General features: G+C 40.2%; 1 protein-coding gene across 2 annotated transcripts; it reads right to left on the bottom strand.

The window, feature by feature from the left end:
• Nucleotides 1-3,576: 3,576 nt before the first annotated feature.
• On the bottom strand, nt 3,577-22,806 carry DCTD (dCMP deaminase). 2 transcript variants are annotated; one of them, XM_082051802.1, is made up of 7 exons: nt 22,711-22,755; nt 21,381-21,534; nt 18,737-18,848; nt 17,220-17,355; nt 8,528-8,644; nt 6,889-6,985; nt 3,577-4,910 (listed from the first exon to the last, which is right to left on the bottom strand). In XM_082051802.1, exons 3-7 carry the CDS (start codon nt 18,785-18,787, stop codon nt 4,832-4,834), a joined length of 480 nt encoding a protein of 159 aa, XP_081907928.1. In that variant the 5' UTR covers nt 18,788-18,848; nt 21,381-21,534; nt 22,711-22,755; the 3' UTR covers nt 3,577-4,831. The 2 variants fall into 2 exon arrangements, with proteins under 2 accessions (XP_081907928.1, XP_081907927.1); XM_082051801.1 differs by lacking the exon at nt 21,381-21,534 and having other exon boundaries at nt 22,711-22,806.
• Between the last annotated feature and the right edge of the window lie 1,713 nt (nt 22,807-24,519).

Here is a 24,519-nt window from a genome sequence, read left to right on the forward strand (position 1 = left end):
CTTCATTAAAGCTTTTGCTGCTGTTTAACTGAACTGTAAACGCTGGGAAGACTGGTTTTTTGAATGAGGCAGAGACAGTTCACCAATCTTTTTTTTTTTCCTCCTTTTTTCCCTCATTTCCTTCAAGCCAGAGAAAGCAAACAGGTGACTTAAGTGTAAAAGCAAGGGGATGTGGATTTGAAGGTTTCATGTAAGGTTTCAGCTCTGTTTAATGATTTTCCACTGTGTGCCAAGGCTGAGAACATGGAGCAGATGCAGACCACACACTTGAAACAAGTTCTACCCCTCTGTTCTCAAATCAGAGAGAGTTTTTCATTAGATAAACCTAGATTTTAAAGGGAAGGGAGAGAGAAAGCTGCTAAAAGATGCTTTAGTGGAGCAAACCCTTTGAGCCATCACCACTGAAGAGAGAAAGAGTTAGTACCTCCCACTTTTGGCCCTGTTATGTATAAATCCTTTTCTTACCTACAGCTGAGAAAAACAGCTGCAAATAAATGGTCTTTCAGCTGTGGTCACTTCCATACTTCATCCTTAGGTGCTCCCAGCACAGCAGAAACCCAAGCCAGCCATACTGGATTACTACAGGGTGCTGCTGGCTGCTCCTTCACGAGCATCCCACTGCTTCACAGCAACTTCCAGGCTCCCTGCAGCCCACCTGCTCCCCACAGCCCCACCTCATAACCTTCTCCCACACCTCCAGGTGAGACCCAGCCTGGAGTAACTGCTGCTTCAGGGTGATCAGGTGAGGCCTCTGAGCTTCATCCCACCTCACTTGCATAAAGACTCCCATCACCTACCTTCAGAGAGAAAAGTCCAGGGTGGCAAGTCAGAATTTTTGTTTTCTCATTTGCAACACCTTAAAATCCCTGTAAGATTCATTTTGGTAGCTGATGAACTATTGCAGCTTCTGCAGTTATATATGTGGAGCCCTCAGTCTGAGTGAGGCACTGGAAGAGCTTTATTGCCAGTGTTATCATAGGCTATTTTGGAAATCAGAGCAATTGTACTGGTCACAGCATACTTTTTGTTATCTTGGTGAAAATATTGCTAATATATAAAGCAATAAAATGCTCGGTCAGTGATCAGAGCTTCAAATATGGAGATTATGCTCTCATTCAGTATGTCAGTCTGTGAAACCACACCTTCTTAAATGAAATTTATGTAAATAACACTGCCAGTTCCTTGGATTCTCAGACAGGGGAGTGGAATATTTAGAAGGAAAATGTAGATGGCAGGATTTAACCTTTAAGGTAGAGTTATATTGACCTAGATAGGGTCTCAGCATTTTGTTTGAATGCGATTTCTTCCTCCAATTAATGCTGCTCAAATAACTATCAAAGTGTTCCCCAGAGTCTCAGCTTCCTGTACTGGGTTTTTCAAGCAATACCTAATGAAGCCTCAGCTTGGAGTCATGTCCCCTTCCCCCAGCAGGCTGGTTTACCATGAGAATGGTGCTGGTGGCCACAGTGGGACCAGTAAAGGTTCATGTTGGCCAGCCATCAGGCTCATGCTCAGTGGTTCTAAGTCCAGCTGTACCAACAGCCAATTACTGACAGCTGGAGGAATGGGTTGATGGAAATACAATGAAGACCAGCAGCAGAAACAGAACAAATCCGTGCTGGCTTGGTGCCCACTGGATGGAAGAAAGGGGCCCAGGAAGCCACGTGGACAAGAAGATGAAATGCCCTTGCAACAGAGAAGGGTATCCACATACCAGGCTCTACTAGAAATGTATGTAGCCATCAGGTCAACAGAAGTGATTACTCATGCTCCTCTATTGAGTTTACATGAGACCACATCTGGAGCAGTGAAATCTTCAGGCTGCCCATAAGAGAAAGACAGTGAGGGGACAGTAAGATGGTGAGAGGATGGATCACAAGATGCATGAGAAAGGATGAGTGCCCAGCATTTGTTCAGCCTGGAAAAGGTTAAAGGTGTGTGGAACCTAAAAACTGACCTCTGCTAACTCATGGGTGGTTACACAGAAGACACTCTTTTCAGAGATGTACAACAAAAGGATGAGGGGCAACAGACATAAACTGCAGCAATGGAAATTCTGACTGAAGAAAAAAAAGGATGCAGAGAGAGTGGTGCAGGTACTGGAACGCATGACCAGAAAGGCTGCAGAATCTCTCTTCTTAGAGATACTCCCCCAGACATGGGAAACATAGGAGGTTCCATCTGAATATGAGGAGAAACTACTCTGAGGGTGACAGAACACTGGAACAGGCTGCCCAGAGAGGTTGTGGAGTCTCCTTCTCTGGAGACATTCAAAACCCACCTGGACACATTCCTGTGCAATCTGCTCTAGGTGAACCTGCTTTAGCAGCTGGGCTGGACTAGGTGATCTCCAGAGGTCCCTTCCAACCCCAACCATTCTTTGACTCTGGAGACAAGGTTTAAGCAACTGGATCTAACTTCTAAGTCAACTGTGCTTTCAGCATGGGGTGAGACTAAATGCCCTCCAGAGGTCCTTCTAGCCCAACTGCGTCTATTAATCTTGAACTTGAGCTTCAGGAGCAGAAACACAGTTTGTTATATTTACCCATTTTCATTGTTTCCTCTAGTAATTATTTGGAAGTCAAAGCACTATCTCCTGAACTATTAAAACAAAAAAATCCAGAAGCATACAGATTTCTAGACATGCACACAAAAAGAGAGTCAAACCTCTTCTTTAGGCTTTGCTCTAAACCATTAACCTCAAACTAGGATGTGCTGTCTCAAGAGTGTGCAGATGTTTTTTTCCCCTTTCCATAAAGTTGCCTTGGAAATCGGAGAGCCTACTTACTTAAGCCGAGACAACTGACAATTACTCTGAAAGGTTGTATATGAGGCTCTATAGGATCAAAAACTGATCGGAAGAAATCTAAAATCCTATCATATTCTCCAGTACTGCCCTTCTGTTACAAAAGCGGGAAGTCCTGGGGGAAAAAAGTCACTATAAAAAAATAATTCATTCTTAAAAACACCTGGACATTGGTTCAAAGAACTCCTGAATTATAATGCATGTTATACATTCCCATTATCCAAGGCCTGACATAAAAATACTTAAAGTAACCAGAATCACAATGCCTACATCTTTTAAGTCTGAACTTAGATCAGCAATTATCAATGAAGAAAACAGCAGCTTCGCTGCCAAAAGAAAAAAATTTGCTGCTTCTCTCCCTTCTGTCCCATTGTCAGACCAGTATAACTCAAAACACTTCTATTTATTATTTTAGAGTAAAGATGTGCATAAGCTGTTTTAGTGACATTTTATTAAAGTAATTTTTCATGTTTCCCCCTCACCCTCCATGTATGTGCAAATGTTGTCTTCTGGCAGGAAGCCACACACCAGTTTTGAGGTGGAAAACAGTCATAGGAAAAAAAAGAGAAAGTCAGAAATTACTTTATAAATGGACACATCTTATAATACATTACAAAGCTCCCTTTAGTAGCCAAGTGATTCATGAACATTATACTTTATGTAATATCACAAATGCACAAAATATGCTTTGCATATGATTGCAAAAACAGCAGCACTCTGGAGCCAAGCACACGGTTTAATATTATAATAATGAGTCTACTTCAATGTAGTGGATTTTAATAAGACTTTAATACGACTGGTATGAAGCCAAATTACATAATGTCCCAAAATATGAAACAAAGCTTTTATAGAGAAAATAAAAGCTCATTGAAGTATAACCACATTTAAAAACAACAAAAAAAAACAACGACCAATGTTATCTAAAGAAAGCCATTAGGCATATTTAATTTTAAAAAATCAAATTAGAGAAAAGGAACTCAAATCTATTCCCAGATCTCAAGATAAAATTAAAAAGGATATTATTTTAGGCAACATTTATGAAAATGAAGGTACTACACCAGCACTGGGAAACAAGCTAACACCATAATTACCTCTTTTGGCACACATATGGATATGGGTTGACTATCTCCAATTTCTCTCAGAGGACAAAAAAAATGATTCAGTTACTTTACAGGTTGATTTTAAGACTGAACTATGTTGGATTGTCTAGAAACAGCTTAGACCAATAAAATAATTTCCGTCTACACATGAAAACCAACTCCAAGTAAGAGTCCCAAAGGTAAAGGGTGAAATTATTTACTCCTTCAACCCCTCTCATTCTGGAGTCTTGGGGAAAACAAGGACTTGAAAACACCTGTAAAGCTCAGTCCGGTATGGACCATTCTCAGAATAACTTCCTCTCACACTCCTCCCCACATATGATGGTATTAGATAGGAAAAAAAAAAATAATTAAAAAAATATCAGTATTTCATTTGTTGGATAACATATGCAGAATATCACACATTCTTTAAGCTGTATACCCTTTTAAAATATTAGTGTTAAGCTAGCTGGAAGATTAGTATTTGCATGGATAACATTTTTTTGTCCTTTATTAGGATCAACTATTTAGATCCACATATCCAATAGAGAGATCAATATATATTAGCGTATTCCACTGTAGTTCTGGTTACAATCGGTACTACCGTTAAACTGAGTCTAAATAAATGCTGACGGCCTATCAGAGCATGTGGTGATGAATACAGCAAGAATCAGACCAGTTTTCTTTACATACATTCTATTGTCTTACCCACACATCTCTAGACTTTTTAAGCAGTTTTGATAAAGCCATTAAAAAACTGGCAGTAGATTGAAATTTCACATGACAATATGAAGTGAGGGGGACATTTTATGCCTTGGATTTCTTAGAAGTCTACTTTAGCTACAGAAGCCATTAAAAAAGTTGCAAGTAACTTCAAGATGAAAGGCATTAGCAGCTTTTTAGAAAAGGATAATCACAGTCTTCTAGGGACTTAATGAGACTTAATTCACAGAAGCTTTTGACTTGGTCTGCTGTTAATTGAATCAAAGTCGATGATGATCTTGTTACACTTCGGCTTGAATTCCCTAAAATAAAGAAAAATACAGATACTAGTTAGTGAGTAGTTAAAACACTTTGCTTGCTTTAGCTCCAGCTAAATTTTTGAAGGAATGAAAAAAAAAACCCTCCTTGGATTCACATAGTTTTCATCTCTGTGGGAGCCAATTATAGTGCACCACACTGAGAGAAACCTGGACAAGAAAGACTAAGACAAAAAAAGACACATGGGGTGGGTGAGCCTGTACATTCTTCGGCTATTTGAGTTCATAAATTACCCAGGAGTCAAAGGACTTTTAGCAACTTCGCTGCAGGTGGTGGCATCATGTTAACAGGGATGGGATTTTTGTTCATATATATTTATATTTCAAATATATCTATTTACAGATACCGATACACATATCTGCATTCATAAACACATTCTAATATACTGTGTATGTATTGTCTATACACATATATGTATACATATGTGTATATAAAAGGTATTTGGAATATATTTTGATAAATATTCTGATTACTTTTTTCCTGCCAAGTTTTCAAAGAACACTTTCAAACTTTGCCTCAGCATATTAAAATGTTTTTTGTGCTACGGGAATAGATCACATTATGCATCATACTGGGGAAAAATCAAACTAGTTAAGAGGGAATCATTTTAGAATTGTAAGTTTAGAACAGTAAAATTAATACCGCCACAAAATGTTTCCTTTTATTATCATTAGAGCATCTGCTACAGCAATTAGCAAGGAAGGTATTTGGGGACTGAGCATATATTTTCCAGTCTACCAGTAAACAAAGGATTATGCAAATAGTGTGGATTTAGTGCCTAATTAAGCTCTGCAGTTTAGTTCAAGAGATTTATTAAGTACCACCTACATCCTTAATAATCAATACAAGAATGAATAACAGTCAACACAGAAAAAAGCACATGCTGCTGACCACAGAAACTCTGAACACTTTGTCCAGAATAGCAATCTGAAATGCAAGAAACATTTCTCACCCTGGAGAAGTTACAAGATTTGACTTGCAAGAGAATGATTTATGTTTCTTAGTCAAATACTCTTAGTAGATAGGAAATACACTGAAGGACTAAAACTGAATTTCAAGTACTGCTGTGTTTTTTCACAGATGTTTCTTAGCCCAGTAGGTACCTTTCATCCCAAAATTTTATCTGTGAGAATTGTTATGTTTGCAAATTTTTCGAAGCCTTTATATTAATATTGTAAAACTTTTTAGAGTTGCAAAGCCTCCCCGACTGCATAATTAGCCTCACCCACAGCATGTTATTGCTTTCGAACTAGCTGTTGAACAGATTGTCTTTAGGTATCTCTGTCAGTGTCTTTAAAAACACCACTCTTCAAATATTTTTCAGATTCTCATTACTTACAGAAATATTCCAAGTTTTATCCTTTTCTCACAAGAAAAGCTGACCAAAGAAGACTGGACAGCTATGGGCACTGAGAATTAAGGGTGGCTGGTTTGAACACTTGACCAAACTGACTGCAACAAAAAGATAACTCAAGTTTCAATTAGGGTCAGGTAATCCACCAATAAATAAATAAATAAATAAATAAATAAAAAGGTAATTTCAGTCCAACTCATATGATCCTAGGATAATTCAGGTTGTAAGGGACCTCAGGAGGTCATCTCGTCTAACCTCCCTCTCGAAGCAGGGTCAGCGATGGCCCTCCCGAGTACAATGTAACAAATAACCATCACATTCGCAATTTCACTTGCAGTCCAGGAGCGAAATGAATATTCCAAATGGACTATTTTCTCCTACAAATGTTAAGAAACTGAAATGTAAGCATTCACGAGGCAAAAATGGCGCGATAGTCTGTCAATCCGGTATCTTTTGCAGGCGTACAGAGCAAGCCACCTACAAACACTAACAAAGAGTAAAATGCTGCACGATGCACTGAAGAAAAACTTCTGCCCTGAAGTTGGTCTCTTTCACACACCACTTTTTCTTTTCAAAAATAAAAATACAATTAATCAAAGTTCTCTTACCTGTATATAATACCTGCTAAATCAAACATCCTCCGCGCAGCTGTCATTTCTGTAGTGTCATGATACTTGTCAGACATAAAAATAACTTCCTTTATACCTAAAAAAGGCATATAGAAAAAATGTTAGAATTACACTGGGAACAAAAAAAAAGTAATGTCATAGAAAAACTGGTGCACAAAATCAGAAAAGGCAGCATTCATCCACATATTCTAAAATTCCTTGGTACACCCATACTTTCCTAAATACTATAGACTGTACTTGAGAATAAGGCTTTGTAAGGCAGAGCTGTTTTGTACGACAGTTCTTTCAAAAATGCTGGAAAATGTTTTTTTTCCACTTTTACCTAAGTTTAACTCAGAAAACCAGAACCAAAAACTCACAAGCAAACCCACATGATAGACAGACTAGAAATTAAGCATTTTTGCAAAAGTAATTGAAAACTTATCTATCTCTCTAATATAGATAAAATTCCCCACAGAGAATTAAACCTCAAATCCCATTCCCTTTCCGAACACACAGCTATAAAAGGATGCTTTTTCCTTTTGTTCTCTGTTTTGTAAATAACTCCCAGTCCCACGTTCAAATCCTGATAAACACATGCTGTCTCAAATTGCTGAATGATCTACACCTAAATTACTCAGGCAGGGGAGAAGTGTATATGTTGACACAAGAGAAGTTACAAGCATTTCAGAGACTATCAACAGCTTACTATATTTACCAGACAAAACAAATATCAATATATTGCAATTTAGTGCTGACTTAAGTGCATAAGGAAAAGGATGAGTGACTTCATTGTGAACAAGACCATTTGATTTTGATTCTGTAAATAAGATAAATGTAGCACAAATACAGAATACCATCATCTTTTCCCCTTCACCTCCTTTCATTTCAAACCTTACCAACCAAAATAAAGAAGGATTTTGTTTGCTACTTTCTTCCTAGATTCCTGTGGTCCTGAGTGGTCAGAGAAACTCCCCAGAATAGCAATCCATGCTAGGACTGCAAGACTTTACTCAATGAGCAAAATATACGCTACCTTACAGCAGATATTTTTACGGAACTGAAGCCTACTGCTGGTATGCCTAATCTGAAAAAAGGCGACACATTTAGGCCAGCACACTTGCTGCAGTGGCACAGATTTATAACAATTGTAATGAAAGACATAATTAAAGTAGGATCATAGAAGTCTTACGACATTTATGAGCAAAGATATTTTAAAATCTTCAAATATCTACCATGCATCACATTCAAATTAAAATTTCATGTATATACTCCCAACAGACCTTTTGTCATGCAGAAGTTTATTTCTTTCTGCCCTACTCTATTCAGTGTGTCAGAGCACAGTAAAATTGACAGTAATTATATGCAAAGCCTGTGTTGTTCTTTGGCAGCTCCTGGTTTAAGAAGTTACAAACCTAAATTAGAAGCACGCTTAGAATCACAGAAGATGCAATTAGCACTGCAAAAATTTGGCACCATTCACATGCAAAAAACCCCCACAAGTAGCATCTTAGGAAGTTGACAGTGCAATTAATTTAGATCTAACAGCAGCAATTTAACATCAAATACATCCGTGGTAAGATACCAACGAGCAGGCAGCACTGCAACCCTGACAAATAAAGCTGGCACTACTCCTTACCTGCCTGGATGATGAGCTTTGCACATTCGTTACAAGGAAATAAGGCAACATACATGCTACAGCCTTTCACATCAGCTGAGTTTTTGTTCATGATGGCATTCAATTCAGCATGGCACACTGATTAAAAAAAAAAAAAAAAGAAACCATTCATAACACCGTTCATTAAAATAAATCAGTCAAACTGAAATTAAAGTGTTACAATATAACTGCTTACATCCTTTCAAAGGCAAATAGCTTGCACAGCTTGTCATAAAGGGCAGAGGAAGAAATAAAAGCAGAAATACCAAGATCAATGAAGGTCAATTGTTCTGACCAGGCTGCCGATTAGTAATGATATCATTAAGCGCATTAGCATTGCCATTTGCTAACACCTATTGCAGGCAACAAAGCCGTAGGCTGTGGGCCAAGTAGTTGCAACCACCCTAAGTGAAGCAATATCTCACAGCTTCACAACTCTCTGGAGTATCTAATTGCCAGTATAAAACAGCTCATTTATGTGTTTACATGCACAGATAGGAAGAGTCTTACGGTTATAAGAGCGCACTGTGTGCTCTTAACGGCAGGAGAATCACAAAGTAAAACCGAGCAGCTCTGTCCTCTGGGTCTCAGAACAGCCCAGCCCTGCCGCATGATTCTCTCACCCCAAGAATACACAAGACATGCTCAACCATAAAAATGTCCCAGCTTTAATATTAAAGTGAGTTTACTGCTCATTAAAAGGTGCCAGACTTCCCAAGCAGGAAAACAAAGTCCTCCATTTCTCCATGGATTTGAGACAGGACAGGTAGCAAGAGACACCCCTGCTTTATTCCACCAGAACACAATAGTTCTTTCTGGACAGATCGCACCTTAGGGTTTAAGTTTTTATGCTGTACGTATCAGCAGATTATCTAATGCGTTATGAATGCAGGTGAGAAAGGCACAGTTTCTGTGGCATCCACCATGAGCCCCTGAAAAAAAAATTAGGATTTCTGCGAGAACTTCCTGTTTACTCCCAGGAATGACAGCACATTGCATAATTTATATACCTACCTAGGAAGAAACTGCCTGCTGCCCTGACTTTACTTCATAAACAGGCGCTGAAGTGTGGTGTGGGTTTGAGCTCATCTAGAGACCTGCATGTGCAGACAATATTAAGAGTTTTTCCACTGCTTGTTTTGAAGAATGGATTAAAAAAAAAAAAAAAACAAACTATGTTTTCCTCTCCCTCGAACACATAGGAAAATTAAACCAGGGAAAGTCAGGAGCACAAACCCACAGTATAGTTGTTACTACGTACTGACCTCTGTGTGAATGACCTCAACACGCAAAGAATAACTGAGTGCAGCACCTTCAACACACAGGAATCCTTGCTGAATGGAAATGTTTTCCGTATGCACTGAATGTCTACATGGAATTTTCTGTATAACATCTAATGCACTATAAATTTACAGCCTAACTTACAACACACAAGCTTTCCCATGTAGACAAGTCACAAAGGACCAAACACTTACTAAAGACAGCTCAGTATCAACTTCTACAAGCAGTCCCCAACATCACCATGACCATACTGTCCACATACCTTCTCATAAACAGTAAAGCCAGAAACTTACATAAAACAATAGGAAATTGACAAAAAAAGGCCAACACCCAAGCACCATCATGTGAAGGTTTCTATTACTATTATTATTGTTTCTATTGCAACTGTAATTGAGTCACACTGTATTTTACACATATGCCATTAAGTATACAAGATATGCAATTATATGAACATATACATTTAGCAAATCCAGTAAATACATTTAAGTCAAAGTATATTACTGAGGTGCACTAATCTTACATAGCCTTCACAATAAATAGAGAATTATTTTTCTGGGGTTATCGAGGATTGAGTGAAAAAGAGTGTCATTATTTCCACAATTGAAACTAGGTTATGTCAAAGGACAGAAACATCACTTTTAAGTTTATTTGAACAATATACTTATGTTCTAGGCAGCACTCTAAAATATAGAAGGCGTCCAGAAAGAAGGATGAGGGAATGTTTTCAAAGGCTCACAGAAGCAAAATAAAAACCCACCAAAAACCAAAAAAACACAAACCCTGTAACTCCTTCAGTAAATATTTTTTCTTCACTGAAACTCAGAAATCTTCAGCCATAAAACCAGACAAATTTCATTATTAGTACTGCCTCAGGTTTGCTTCCTGCGCTAATGAGAAAGAAAGGCTTTTTCTGCAGACTTCTATAAACTTTCAACAACAAACTTCTTCCCAAGCAAAAACAAGTTCAGGCCAAAAATAAGTTATAAAAGATAATCAGCTGGAGCGAGAGAAGAGAGAATTTTTTTTCTCCTGATCATCTCAACATAATCTAAAGTTAAGAGCAATTACGACTGTCCAGTGTGAGACTAATCATTCCAAGACAAAAAGTAGTGGGGTCTCTAGCAAACCTGGCTAGCTTTTGTTTAAAAATAAAAGGATGTAGGTTTTTCATACACATTGTAGCCTAATTAAGTATTTTACTCCACTTACTGCAGAAAGTAGTACAGGACTAGAAGTTTGCATTGATTCCAGGAGTCATCTTTTCCCTTCCAGTATTTTTTTTTTTTAGTCTACTGAGCTATTAAATAACAAAACCGTTATGGCTCAGTTGTTAGAACTTGGAAGAATATTCTGTGAAGGTATCATGACACATCTCTGGTTTATACATTTCCTCAGACACCTGCTACTGGCCCCTGTAACAGATATATATAATATATATAATAGTCTATATAATATATATAATAATCTATATATAATAGTCTATTATCCCCAGATTTTTCTTACAGATGTGACAAGCTTCGTGCAGAGCATTAATGAGAGGCAGAAAAAAAAATCCAGGGGTCTAAAATCCCTCTTGTTAATAACTAGTTCACATTTGGGGCATTATGAAGTTTTCTAACCTGTTAAGGGTTCCTACTAATAGTTACATATTCTTTCAGAAAATAAGAAACTAGCTTAAAATAACCTTTCACAGGTGCACAGTATTCAGAACTCTGAAAATGGTATATTTAAATAGACTAGTAAAACTAAGAATTTTTACAATATCCCATGGGGGACCCCAGTGTTTTGGATTTGAAAAAAATATATTCACGTGTAGCCAACATAATATTAAGTCTGCAACACTGGTTTCCATTCTGGAAAAGTGGCTTGGAAAGTATTCTCGAAAGGCTTCATTAGCTGAAGAAATAACCATGCAATGAGAAGTTAGTGTGTGCTCTGATATTCCTACCACCTGCTACTGTGTTCAGAAGAAGCAGGGGGGAGGAGGAGGCAGGCAGAGGAATGACTGCTTCATTACTGGTAGTATTAATTGATAGGTTTCTATTTTTTTCTCATTGCATACTGCTTTGTGTTGCTTACATGAGGTATCACTCATCCTTAAGCCTACATGTAAATAAGAGACCCCTACTTACCCTATTAATGGTCATTTTTCAGGATTAACCATTTAACATGAACATGCTCTGAGTGGGTTGCAGAGTCAGAAGTACTCTTCCCACCTATTATACTACAAGTGTTCTGACTAGTGATATTACAAGAACCACCAGACTAGTCAAAGTGTTTCTTAATACCGTTTGAAGGCTTACATGCTTGATGAAGAGCTTGGAGTAGGGACAACCGTTAACATGTCACCTTTTAAGAAGCAATCAGAGGAGGGGCTGAGGGCAGTGACCTTTCTATGTGACTAATTACTAATGGAGCTAGGCTCAGAATTTTGAGAAATTATGCACTAAATATGGTGTTGCCCTTGAAAAGAAAGCATTTCAATGCATATAGATTGTCACACAGCAAGTTTTGACTTATTTATTAAAGTTTTTATACTACTATAAGTTTGTTGTACCTTCAGCAGAACACAGAAGCGTTTCTTAGTGGGCAAGCGGAATGAGTGAAATTATTCTTGGTGTTTCCAAATTTCCTAGCTTTCTACAGTTTTGACGTATGACACCAGAATTGGACAGAAATCCATGTAGGCCAAGAGAGTGAGAGGCTGTGAGTGAAGACTGTCTCCTATAGATCCCCTTTCCAGCTGAAGCCTAAGTTTTGCACTGCCAATTGGAGAGCATCACACTACTTCATAGTGCCTTATCAAGTTTTGTGCTGTCAAAATAACAGCTTCTACAAAAGTAACATTTGCCTGGATATCTTCGAGTGTTCATCTCTCGAAAAAATTGACGAAAAGCTCGTAATCCTAACATGAGGAAATGTTGGTAACAGTTTGTTTCATTTTACACAGCAGGTACTGTTCAATTAGAGCATACTTTTTGCCACAGCACATATTTTATCATATCTGAACCTGTATAAATATTTGTAAGCATATTTACTCAATATTTTTTCTGTTGCTCAGAGGTTTCTAAATTTGCCAGTCATTTTAATTTAGAACTCTCTTAATTAGAGATTGGTTGTCAAATGGATGTTCTTAGATTACAGTAGGAGACAGAGGGCATAACAGGAGCACAGCAACTAGCATTAGTGGGAAGACTTGTGTTAATAGGAGGAAAATGCAGTATTTTAAACAATTGCTGAGAGGAAACTGAGCATCATCAAATCCTTGGACTCATCTAACAGAAACAGAAGGCGCTCACTTCTGACTCTGAAAGCCAGAATGTCGTCTAATTATTAAGAAGCTTCTGCACACAGTACAGAACACAATGCTTCAGGAAGAGCTTTTAATAACGTCTTAGTAAAGTACGTATTCAAAACTGGTCTTTCATTTCTTTCACGTGTGCAGAGACATCCCCACTCCTGTCACTGACTGGCAGCCTGGAAAGAGCCAGTTCCAACATAGCAACGGAAGACCCATTTTGTGCTGTGAAAAATGGCATTCTGCAAAACACCCAGTGCTTTCTGACCTAACAAGACTCAACTGTTCAAATATACACTACGACTAGAAGGAAAAAAGTTTTAATCTGCTTCAAGACTCTCATAAGGAATGCATAGTATCAATAGAGGTGATCCGCATCACAGTTCCTGTAACAACCAAATGCCTTGCACACATTTGCAGCATCTAAGGTAAAGTGAGCACTATTTACATTTTGATGCTTTCTTTCAGTAGCAGCTCAGGTGACACTTAGATATTGGTAAATACAATTTTTTTAACCAAGCACAACCCTTTCCCTGACGCTGAGCTGAGCAGAACCCACATTTGAGAGTGCAGGTTAGATACGTACAGTATATTGCAGCAGACACTGGTGAATTTCAAGCCAACAAGTTCAAAGAAACAGAACAATTTAGGAGTGACAGAACTTGTTTAGCCTTACATCAAAAGTTCAAAGGTTAATGTTATCAGTAAGCGCACAGGGGAAGGGCAGAAAGGAGGAAGGGCTAATCACAACAATTAAGAAAAGCTAGAAGAACAATGCTGGTATACAAAAGAATGTATACACTAGCCACAAATAAATTTAGGGTGGAAATTGGAAGTTTTCTAGCTATGAAACACTCAGTCTGATCAGAGCTGTAGGGTCAACACATCCATCTGTTCTGCTGGAGCTCAATAAATTTATTATAGGATCATCTAACACACTTCTGCAAAGACAGCCTCTGGGTCCAATCCCCTGCTATGTCTATGGTGCTAAACACAGACAGTGCCAGGGACTGACCCTTGGCCCTGAGGCCAACTGGCACAGACTGGCTCATGTTCATCTTAGTCAGGGCTCCATCAGCGTTACACAGCACTTGGCCCTGGGTTTCCTCAAGGCTCCACGTCTCGAGAGTCTCATAGCACCACATACTTATTTTGTATATCTCAGTTCAAAGTGCATAAAGAAGTGAGATGACTTTTTTGCAGCCCACCAGAGCAGGATTTTCACAGCATGAAACAGAGTATGCCTTGCATATCCCCCAGTATGGCCTGAGGGAGGGAGGAGGGTTAAGCATACCATCTCAGCAGGCTTTGCATTACACACCTGTACAGGATGACAGTTTTCTTGCAGCCTTTTTTCCACCCTGCCCTCCAGAGCAGCCTTTGAGTGAACCATTCGCACAGCAACACTCAGGCTTTGTTCCGGAGAAAACTAGTCAGAGTGGTCCAAAACAGATGGAAGCGAGCTAATGTTTATGTCTAACCTACAGCAGTACATAAAAACAGGAGGTCAACATTCACATCCACCCCCAGTCCTTTTCTGTACCACTGCAGATGCATGAAGTAGCTCTAGAAAACATCTTCCAACTTACTGCGGTGCTACAGGCACAATTACCATCAGCTTTACCTAATAAGCTACATTGCAGCTCTAGTGATGAAGGCGCCAACGTTCGCATGATAAGCTAATAGCGCACTCAGTAAGATTGTACCATCTCTGAACAAGCTAGTCAGGAAAAAACAAGGATAAAAACTTCAATTTACACAAATGCTGTGATGATTAGCAAAGGTGGAAGGGAAAACATGACAGTTTAACAAGGTTTTCGCAGCAATTCTGTGTCTCTTTGCATCTACCAGAATTTTTTAAAGCAGAAGATTTATATATATATGTACTTGTCTGGTCTGTCAACTGTGCTATCAAGATTAATAACAAACTGCTAGAGTTTAAATGATCTGTGAATTACAAAATAGGTCATTTATTCATCACAGCAGATATTTTATGTTACAAAGTTGTGATTTTTTTTTAATGAGGTGAAGACTATGATTCTTGGGGGAAGGGCAGTAGTAGTAGTAGACCAAATCCTAGAAAGGAACTCATCTCTCCAGGCTGTTAGATTGGTCAGTGCATTTTTTAAACATCATGTATTACTGTACTCCACATCTTTTGGAATCAGTTAACTAAATTTAAAAAAAAAATTCTCAGGTCATCTTGTACAAAGATTCCTCACAAATTCATACAACATTTTTAGTTTAAATTGGTCAGCTTAGATTTGAGTGCCTGGAACATGCTTACCACCCACAATGATCTTAGTTCAGAACTGAGACCTTACAGCAGAATAAGGATTCAACCAAAATCAATATTCTGTTTTCAGTACTTTGTATTTAAATCAATGGGCTAACAGTTGTTTCCTCATCCTATAAATAAAAGGCAGGCATACCAAGTTGTACCATTACGGTACTGTCATTATATGTAAAAGCAGTGCTTCTGTGCTTTAGAGCACTCAGAAAATTCAGCAGGAGCTGCCCCCAGTATCAGAAATACATCTCTTATAAAAAATGATATGAAACTGTCTCAATCTTAAGAGTTAACATTAGAGGTTTTATAAATTGGTAAAGTGAACAAAGACAAAGCACCAGGGCTTTAAGAACACAAACATGAAACTGATTAATTATGTGCTGAACCACTACCCCTCATCTTTCACTTCAATGCTACGGGAAACAAAAAGATGCAATGGCAGTTTTTAAGAGAGAGCTCTGGGTGAACACAGGGAACAGTGAAACTCATTCAAGTCTAATTTCAGTGCCAGAACAATTGTTAGACGTTATAAATAAAAAACAGAATTGGTAGGCAGAGATAAACACTGTACATTGGAAAAGAGTCAATATCTCTTTGCAAAAGCTGAACTCTGGTGCTCATTTTCCACCACCCATGCAAGGAGAAGGGAGAATTTCTCAGGGTGCTTGATCAGTTTTGTGGCCTGCCACCCCTGAGGCCAGGACAGGCTGAGATTCAGCACAGGATGAAGAAGCCCCTAATACCCATCTTTCCTGTGTCCACAGCTCTTGCTGCATTGGTCTCACCTCACAGAGGTGCAGCGGGAGCTGGTGTGGAAACAGAAAGACAAAAAAGGGGGATTTAAGAGAGCATACACTCCTCTCTTCCTTATCAGCCCTAACCACACTTCCTCCCCAACGGCAGCTATTGCAGGCCGCAAGGCAGCTCTCACCTCCATTGCCATGCCCAGCACTCACGAAGCCTGAGTCAGCCCTGCAAATTGTCTCCTTGGTTCCTGCAAACCACACCTGGCCAAGAGGAGCAGGTAACTGTACAGCCCTGTTGAGATGTGCACCAGGCTTCACAGAGAACCAGCCCTTCAAAGCAGGCTTGCAGAACACCAAACTATACCTGCTGCAAAGACAGAGACAGGATCCAAAGCAGCACTCTGCCACATTTACCATGAAACCATTCTTGCTCTTCATTGCTTTTGCCTGTTTAGTAAATGTGAATCAAATCAGAGGCTGAAATAATCAATGGAAGTCACCTCACCCACAGCAGGGTAGATTTGCTGCAGACCAGGTGAGGCAAAAATGGCATGGAATGTCAGAATGCAATCACATACTGCAAAACAAACAAAATTCAGCTCCTTCATAATATGTGTTGCCTATGTCATCGACACTTGAACACTGGGATTTCCCACAACAACTGGAGTTTACAATTTTAGTACCTCTATTTTAAACACAATTATTTGTGTTGCATATACATGCTGTCTGTAATACCTGTGGAGATGAACACACAGAAGCAGCAATCATCTGCGTACACTGTAACTGTGTGCTAGTGAGCTGTATTATATTCACAAATTTTCACTACACAATCCAAAATGGCTAATCATTTATGAACATACTTCACCAGGAAGTCAGTACTTCATGAAGAGTGTTTTCATTTCTTTTCAGAGCTGTGATTTTTATCCTGATGTATCACATATGGGCACATCATTAACAAAATCCGGTGAGTGGGAAAAAAAACAGATCAATATTTTACCAGCTGAACTTTCACATATACAGACATCACAAGTCTGACCTGTCAGCCCCAAGAAGCCTTACCATAAGGATATTTCGTGTCTAGTCTATGTGCTGCTGTTCTTGCCCAGGGCAGTACATCATCGCTGCAGCCATTAGGCATCCCATTGTATCCAATTCCAACAATCTTGTTTTCTGAATTTACAATGCAGGCACCAACCTAAATAAAATCAGATTTATATAGTACAAACAGCATGCATAATGATGCATCAACAAGAAAGATGAGACATGAGAAGTCAGTCCTACAATTTTCATTTAACAGATGCAAGCTTCACTTTATATTAAGTCACACCATCTAGTGAGCAAGGCTGTAATTGTACCTCACTGGTGGAGCTTTCAGGGCAGAGGCAACCCTGCTGCCCCACCGGTCACACAGTGCCCATCCCAGCCTGCCAGCACTGCTCCTTGTCCCACCATGAAGTGAAGATTTTTCAGGAAGCAAAACCAGTACTGAACTTATCCTACTAAATATAAGTTTTCTGCCAGTTCAGCTCCCCAAACTAGCTTTTCCAGAAGCAGTACAAGCAGCAGCAGCAAAAGGAAAGGTATGGAAGGTGGAACAGAAGTATAGTAGTGCTGACATAGGCAGAGATAGGTTCACAAATCTTTGTGACTTGTTTATGCAAACATGCACCACAATACCAGACCTTTTAACTCCCACCCTTTATTGCTTTAATCCAAGTCTGCACAGGGACTCTTCTTATAGAGTCAAGTGTCCTGTTTTTACGCTTTCTGTTCATATTTAAGATTTATTGAAATGGCAGTAGTACTGATTTTAACTCTCACAATGTGTTTATCAGCCAGCTCTTGGATAACAAAAATTTAGCCCAAAGCTAATAACCTTCAGAGAACTAAGAGCTATAATGTACAGAAGCCAACGAGTAATTGAGCAGAATGTTAACATACATTTTATTTCATGGCTTTGCTGGGATTTGCTTCCTCAACTTTTTCACACAAAGGAAGACTAGCAGGATGACTGGGTCCTGCAGAACAGCACATTTCAGGAGATGTATCGATCGCCTCAAACCAATATTCAACAGAGGCACATGAAAGAAGCAAAGCATGGGGACAGACAGTGAAGCAGAGGAGGAAAGGGAACCCAAGGGAGGAATCAGACTAGAAGAAAACTCCAGTCAACCTAAGAAAGAGCAAAAGGGAATTTTTATACTCTTCTGAGTGAGGAAAAGGAAATTGTAAAATGCTGCATCTCAAAAAATTACTATCAAACTTCCAGTAGTTATATCCTCCTCTAACAGTAACTATATTTACCGGAAAAAAGGGCAAGAAAATGCATGTGTTATTTTAACCTCTAGATGAAGATTTCCAAAACTCCAAGCTACAAATGTACATGCAGAATTATACACATGGGGTCAGGCCCAATAAGAAAATTTCTGTAAGAAAAGGTGCTGACCATGTTAAAAAATAAATACCTATGTACTGAAATAACTACTTACAAGAAATCCCTGAAAGTGTTACATGTGCATCTGACGTGATGTGCAACATAGATTAGGCTATGTTGTCCTCATACATTGCCTACTTACCTGAGAACTTGGATCCTTGCTTCTTTGTGCTGACAAAAAAGCTACTGCCATAAAATATTCAGGCCATTCCAAATAATCCTCTCGCTTTTTGCAGGATGCTTCACTGCCGAAACTACAGTTCATGGAAAAAAATAGTCATCAGCAAACAACACGTAGTAGTAGCTAGAGTTATTACAGATTGTATTCTTTTAATGTGCTCAAGTTTAAAGTAGCCAGGATCAGAATTTGGCTGAGACCACACATTCACTAGTATTTTAACAGTAAACCCATCAGTGTTATATGCTTTCCAGGAACTTATATGGTCAACATTTCCTTTCAGGGAAAAGGCATCCAAGCGAGGTTGCAAATTTCAGTTTTAGATAAGGCTGAGCTATTCAGAGCACCGAGCTATTCAAAGACAGAGCAATTTATCCTTTATAGATAACAACTGGCATATTTCTAAGATTCAGGTGTATCATGTACTGGCATTCTTTTCACCCAAACAACATAATATTTTATTTTTTTTTTATGATGGCTGCACTAACTGCAAGCCTCTAATCTAAGCTAGTTTGTACTTCTGTCTACAACAAGAGCTTGCTAGATTTCTGTTTAGTAGCTTCCTGTGCAGTCATTCCTTTCTGCCCACAGTTATTGCCTTGAGTTTGCCTCTCCTTACAACACTTACCAGGGAACATCTGAAGCTGTAAGCCATTCTGACAATCCCCTGCTAAGTTCCTCATAAGATTATGTCCTATGAAAGCCACCTGAAAACTGAGGAGATGGGTTCAACAACTTTTTCCTTAGATACAATGTATGAAAGTGGCACCAAAGGTCACTTCTTTCCCTCCACTTGGGGGTTTATTTGGTGGAAGGAGGGAGGAAATGAAAAAAAAAAAAAAAAGTGATGCATCATTTTCTCCTGGTTGCTTATGGTTGAAAGACTGCTGAAAGACAGGGGAAATACAGACACCTGTACCTCTTCCCCCCAACATATTTAAGTTTTGCAAATTCCAAGGAAAAGATAAAATTCAAAGAAATTTCCCCAAACTCCCACCTATCATTGCTGTGCTTGAAAACCAAAACAATGGATCATCTCAAATACAATAATTATTCTATCAAAATACAAGGGGCACGGTACTTTTCTTCTTGGGCTCCTCTCAGCAAGGACTACAGCTTAAGACTGAGATACCCTTCTAGTAATGTACAGCCACACAGAAAAACATATCATAGGTAACTGCAAGCAGCAAGACACCTAGCAGCTCTAGTACCAGCGCTTTCTGAAGACAAACAAACATCACAAGACAAGTATTTTGTTAATTATTATTTCTATAACCAAAAACATAAAATAGCATGTATTAGAGGCTTCCAGTTAGCTTGTCATAAAGAGGTCACACTATTTGAGTGAAGACAATGATAAAATTGTACTTTAGAAATGTACAGGGTGCTATTTACCAAAGATAAATTGCTGGTTTTGAATAGTTTGTATATGACATATTACAAGTTAGCAATTTTGGCTTGTACTTGGAATGAATGAGAATCACCTTTAAGGCCACCTCTCAACATAAGGAGGGAGAAACATTCACTCTTGTTGTAACCAGCATGCGCCTCTCACACTGTGACAACATCGCAAACAGCGCCCAGAACTGTCAATTGTCAAAGCAAACACAAAAATCAAGTACGTGATTCTGAGAGTGCCCAAACTCATCATAACTAAAGGGCTGGGACTGTATCCTACTAACAAAGAAAAGTGTTCAGAGAAGTGTTCAAAGAAGTTCACAGGAGAAATAAGAAATTAGACATGCCATCTCACCTTTCCATCCCAAATTGAACTTTGACAGGTTAACTGAAATCCCAAAAAGGTGTTTCAGCTAATTTAAGTGATTATTTAAAATACCTCACAACAGCAGATTTACAAAATCATAAACACTATTGGACTTTAAATGATCAGTTTAACACATTCCTGACCACATGACATTCACAGTGCTATCTTTGGAGAGGCACAGGACATACAATGCACACCTACACTGAATAAAACATTCTGGAGAATAGGGCTCCAGAAAGACAATAGTACTCTGAACTAAGAGGTTTTGAGATCTCCTTTTGTTAAATTATTCCCTAGCAACCGTATTTGTTCAAAACACAACAAAAGCTACTATTTACTTTCCTCATAAATACTGAACTGTATGAAAGTGGAGGTCCCTCTCAGAGTACCAACTTCATAGGGAAAGGAGAATATCTGAAAAATGAACAGCATGCTTACATGAAAGAAAACATATACAAAAACCCCCCACACTTTACTCAATTACTTCTTAACATCACCGTGCTTGGTGAGATAATTCCCTCAATGCAATTCTCAGGAAAACAAGAGTGTGAAATGGGTATAAAACAATTCCTAATTGAGCAGAAGCCAAGGACTTGGGTAGCAGTCAAGCACACAGGAAAATTAAGCTTATGGATTTGGGGCAGCAGATCATCTTCCTGACACTCATTTGTATGTTCTAGAATTGCATGAATGAAAGCCACTCTAGAAAATATTATAGCTAGCTGTAAAATAAGCAGTTAAGGCTTATCCTTGTGATAACTGACAAGAACTTCTGAATAAATATATATTGGGAACAAAAAGCCAGGAAGATAACGCTGCTCAAGAACAAAGGCAAAAAAATACCCTTAAATTCTAGAGTGATTAGTAGTCTGTAGAAAAGTCTGCGTAAACAGTAGATTAAAGAAAAACAGAGAAAAATATTCTGCAATTAGAGGACAGTGCCTTCCTTCTCAGTTCTTTTTCATCCATCTAAGCTTCAAGTGAGCTGTAACACCATCTTAAAAAGGAAAAAAGAAACATCAGCTACCAAAAAAAAAGTCTAAATGAAAAATTTAGTTGAGAATCCTAAAACAGAATACATGACCTCAAATCTTTTCATAGGACAACTATGATAGTCAATTACACAACAATATAGTACAACTGGAGAACTGGTGGGTATCAGACTTCTTTCCCTTCTCACCCTTTCAAAGGTTTTTCCCCTGCTTTCTTACGTCTCACGTGCATTATGTTCCAACTGTATTGTAGTATTTTTTCCCCAGTATCAAGAACATTATTGAAGATCAGCTATCAATATTCTGTCACCCAGCTTACAGAATTTAAGATTAAAAAAAAAAGAAATAAGCATGCATTAAAAATAAAGCATCTTCAACAAGGCTCTTGTTCCCCAAAAACCAAATGGGATATGTGTTCTTGATGACTTTCAACACTAGCTTGTTCTTTAAGTCTCATATGTTTATGATTGCTATTATCAGTTCTTTTACTTTAAATTGCATATTGCTCACGCCGGCCTCCATCTCAGGAAATAATGATACAAGGTGCCCCATCTACTCTTCTTCCAACCCCATTGATTGCAACAATAAAACAGGCCATACCCTAACGACGAGGCCTTCAGAAGTTTGGAGAAACACCTCCCCGCGGGGAGGCGCCGTTTCCCCGGCACGGCCGCAGCCGGCGCTGCCCCTGTGCCCCGGGAAGCCCCTGTGCCCCGGGAAGCCCCTGTGCCCCGGGAAGCCCCTGTGCCCCGGGAAGCCCTCCCACAGCAGCCGGGCCCGGGGTGAGCTCTGCCCTGCCCCGCTTAGAGCCCCTCAGACGGGGCCGAGTCCGCTGCGCGGCTGCCGGACGCCACCCTCCCGCAAGCAGCTGGCCGGTGCCGGCGGCTGCCGCCGCTCTCCCCGCTCGCACGCCGGCCGGCCGCATGGACCCGCGGAGCGGCGGCCGGGCTCCCGCCACCAACAGCCAAACCCCCATGCGGGAGCGGCCCGGCTAAGGAGGGAGAAAGTTTAGTGAGCCGGGGAGGCGAGTGGGGGAAAGGAGCGAGAGGGAACCGCCGGCGGGCGGCCGGGAAGAGCCTGGAAACGGCATCAGCCGCGCCGCCCGCACCCGCGGCCCCTCCGCCGCTGCGCCCTCAGCTCAGCGCTCGGCCCCATCCGCGGGCCGGGCCCGGGCAGCGTACCCGTTAACGTGGCCGCTGGGCTGCTGGCCGCTCATCGCGCTGCCGCCCCAGTCTCTTTCGCCGCTTGGCGCCAAAGCGGGAGCGGGCGGGGAAAGGGGCGGGCGGCGGGAGGAGCGCAGCGGGGGCGGTGTCGGTGTCCCGCCGCCATGTCGCGCTGTAGCCGCGGGGGGCGGGCGGGCAGGCTCAGTGTCCTCGGGGGTCGCGGGCCGCCGAGGAGGCCGGTGGACTCTCGCCGAAACGCAGCTGCGGCGCCCGGGAGCACATCTCCCTGAGCCGGGGGACGCCACCGCAGTACCTTACATGAGTTACTTTAATCTGCGTTCCTGTAGTTTTCAGTTTTCTGACAGGTGCTGCTGGTAGTGTTGTGCTTTGACACAAGCATGCAGGTTTTCACCCAGCTCACCCTCTTGAGGTAAATGCTATTTATTAAAGCTTGGCGTTAACATATTAAAATGTCTACAAGTCGGGGCGGGGGGTGAGGGGGAGAGGTGTTCTCTGGATATGAAATCGACATGAAAAGTGAAAGTGAGTTATGTTTTATTAGTGCCTCCAGCTGCTGCCAGGTTTTAGAAGTCTCCCAGGATGCTCAGGTAGCTGAACATATATACATAGCCCATTACAGTGCGAAACAAGTGGCATAATAATAAATGTTAGTATGGTACGTTTGTCTTCCTTCTGTGAGGAGCTGCCTACCCTGGCTGGCTGGTTTCTCCAGGCCCCTGCCTTTTCGGTAGCACTCAAATGAGAGCAAGGCCCAGATGTTCGCTCCACAAGACCGTGAGGCATCAGGCAAAGGCTGCCCAAACCCAGCCAGACGTGTCCGATCCCGTTCCCAATGGGATCAATGACAGGTGCAACAATTCGGTGAGAGCAGTGACGGACAAAAGGAAAACACTCGCCTTCGAGAGCACCCCTGAGAAGGACTTGTGTGTGCCAGCTGTGCAGCTCGCGCTGCGCGTGTGCCATGCGCTGCACCATTGAGCTGAACGTGGCCAACAGACACGCGTGAGATAATGGTTTCCTGCAGCTTGGTCAGATGTCTTCCTCATCCTCTTTGTCTGTGAGGGTGCTTCAGGCTGGGAAGAAAGGGCACTTTGGGGAAACCAGGCATATAGCAGTCTTATCCCAGAATCTATAGTTCCCCCTTACTGACCATACGCATAGCAAACTGCTCAAGCGAGTACACCAGGTAAAATAGTGTACCATGTGTGCAAAAAGATGGCAAAGTCAAGGAACCTGCCATGTTCGTAGTTATTCTTGAAGCTATGCCAAAGAGAGAGAGCCTGCAGTGATCAAAACACAGGAACACACTGCTAATTTGTTTTCATATTTAGATTGCTGTATCAGCTAGCTATCTTTTTTTTTTGAAACATTTGACAAACCATCAAGTATTAAAATGTTACTTAATTTCACAGATATTCCTGTTCAGTTGTAACCAGAGAACTTGGCAAAAGCAGCCTGTTATATTTCAACTGACAAGTTTTCCAGCCCCCGGAGTGGGAAAACATATAGCTATTTCAGTTTGCAAGACTTCTATTATCACAATTTCATATGGACAACAAATGTTCATGTACAGTTTGTTAATGAATGAAAAGGAACAATTTAAATGCAAGAAAAAGAATATAATGAAAGTAGCATCACTCAGGAAAGCATAAGCCTGAAGGTGAAATGAAAGGCCTGATTATGGTTGATCAAGAAGAGAGTTAAAGAACACTCATTTAATTAATCTGGAGAAAAAATTAGCATAATTCAGTTCAAAAAGTTTTCTACTATATGTATATGTGTTTCTGCACTCTTGAAATAGAAATT

Source organism: Streptopelia decaocto, assembly GCF_964273445.1.
Source record: "Streptopelia decaocto genome assembly, chromosome: 4".
Lineage (NCBI taxonomy): Eukaryota > Metazoa > Chordata > Aves > Columbiformes > Columbidae > Streptopelia > Streptopelia decaocto.

What these genes read in the sequence shown, in the direction of transcription:
- DCTD (XM_082051801.1), bottom strand. Translation starts at nt 22,745, where the DNA reads ATGAGCGGCCAGCAGCCCAGCGGCCACGTTAACGG. An exon ending in CCCAGCGGCCACGTTAACGG is followed by an intron (nt 18,849 to 22,710) that starts GTACGCTGCCCG and finishes CATGAACTGTAG; the next exon opens with TTTCGGCAGTGAAGCATCCT. An exon ending in GCAAGGATCCAAGTTCTCAG is followed by an intron (nt 17,356 to 18,736) that starts GTAAGTAGGCAA and finishes GATTTTATTTAG; the next exon opens with GTTGGTGCCTGCATTGTAAA.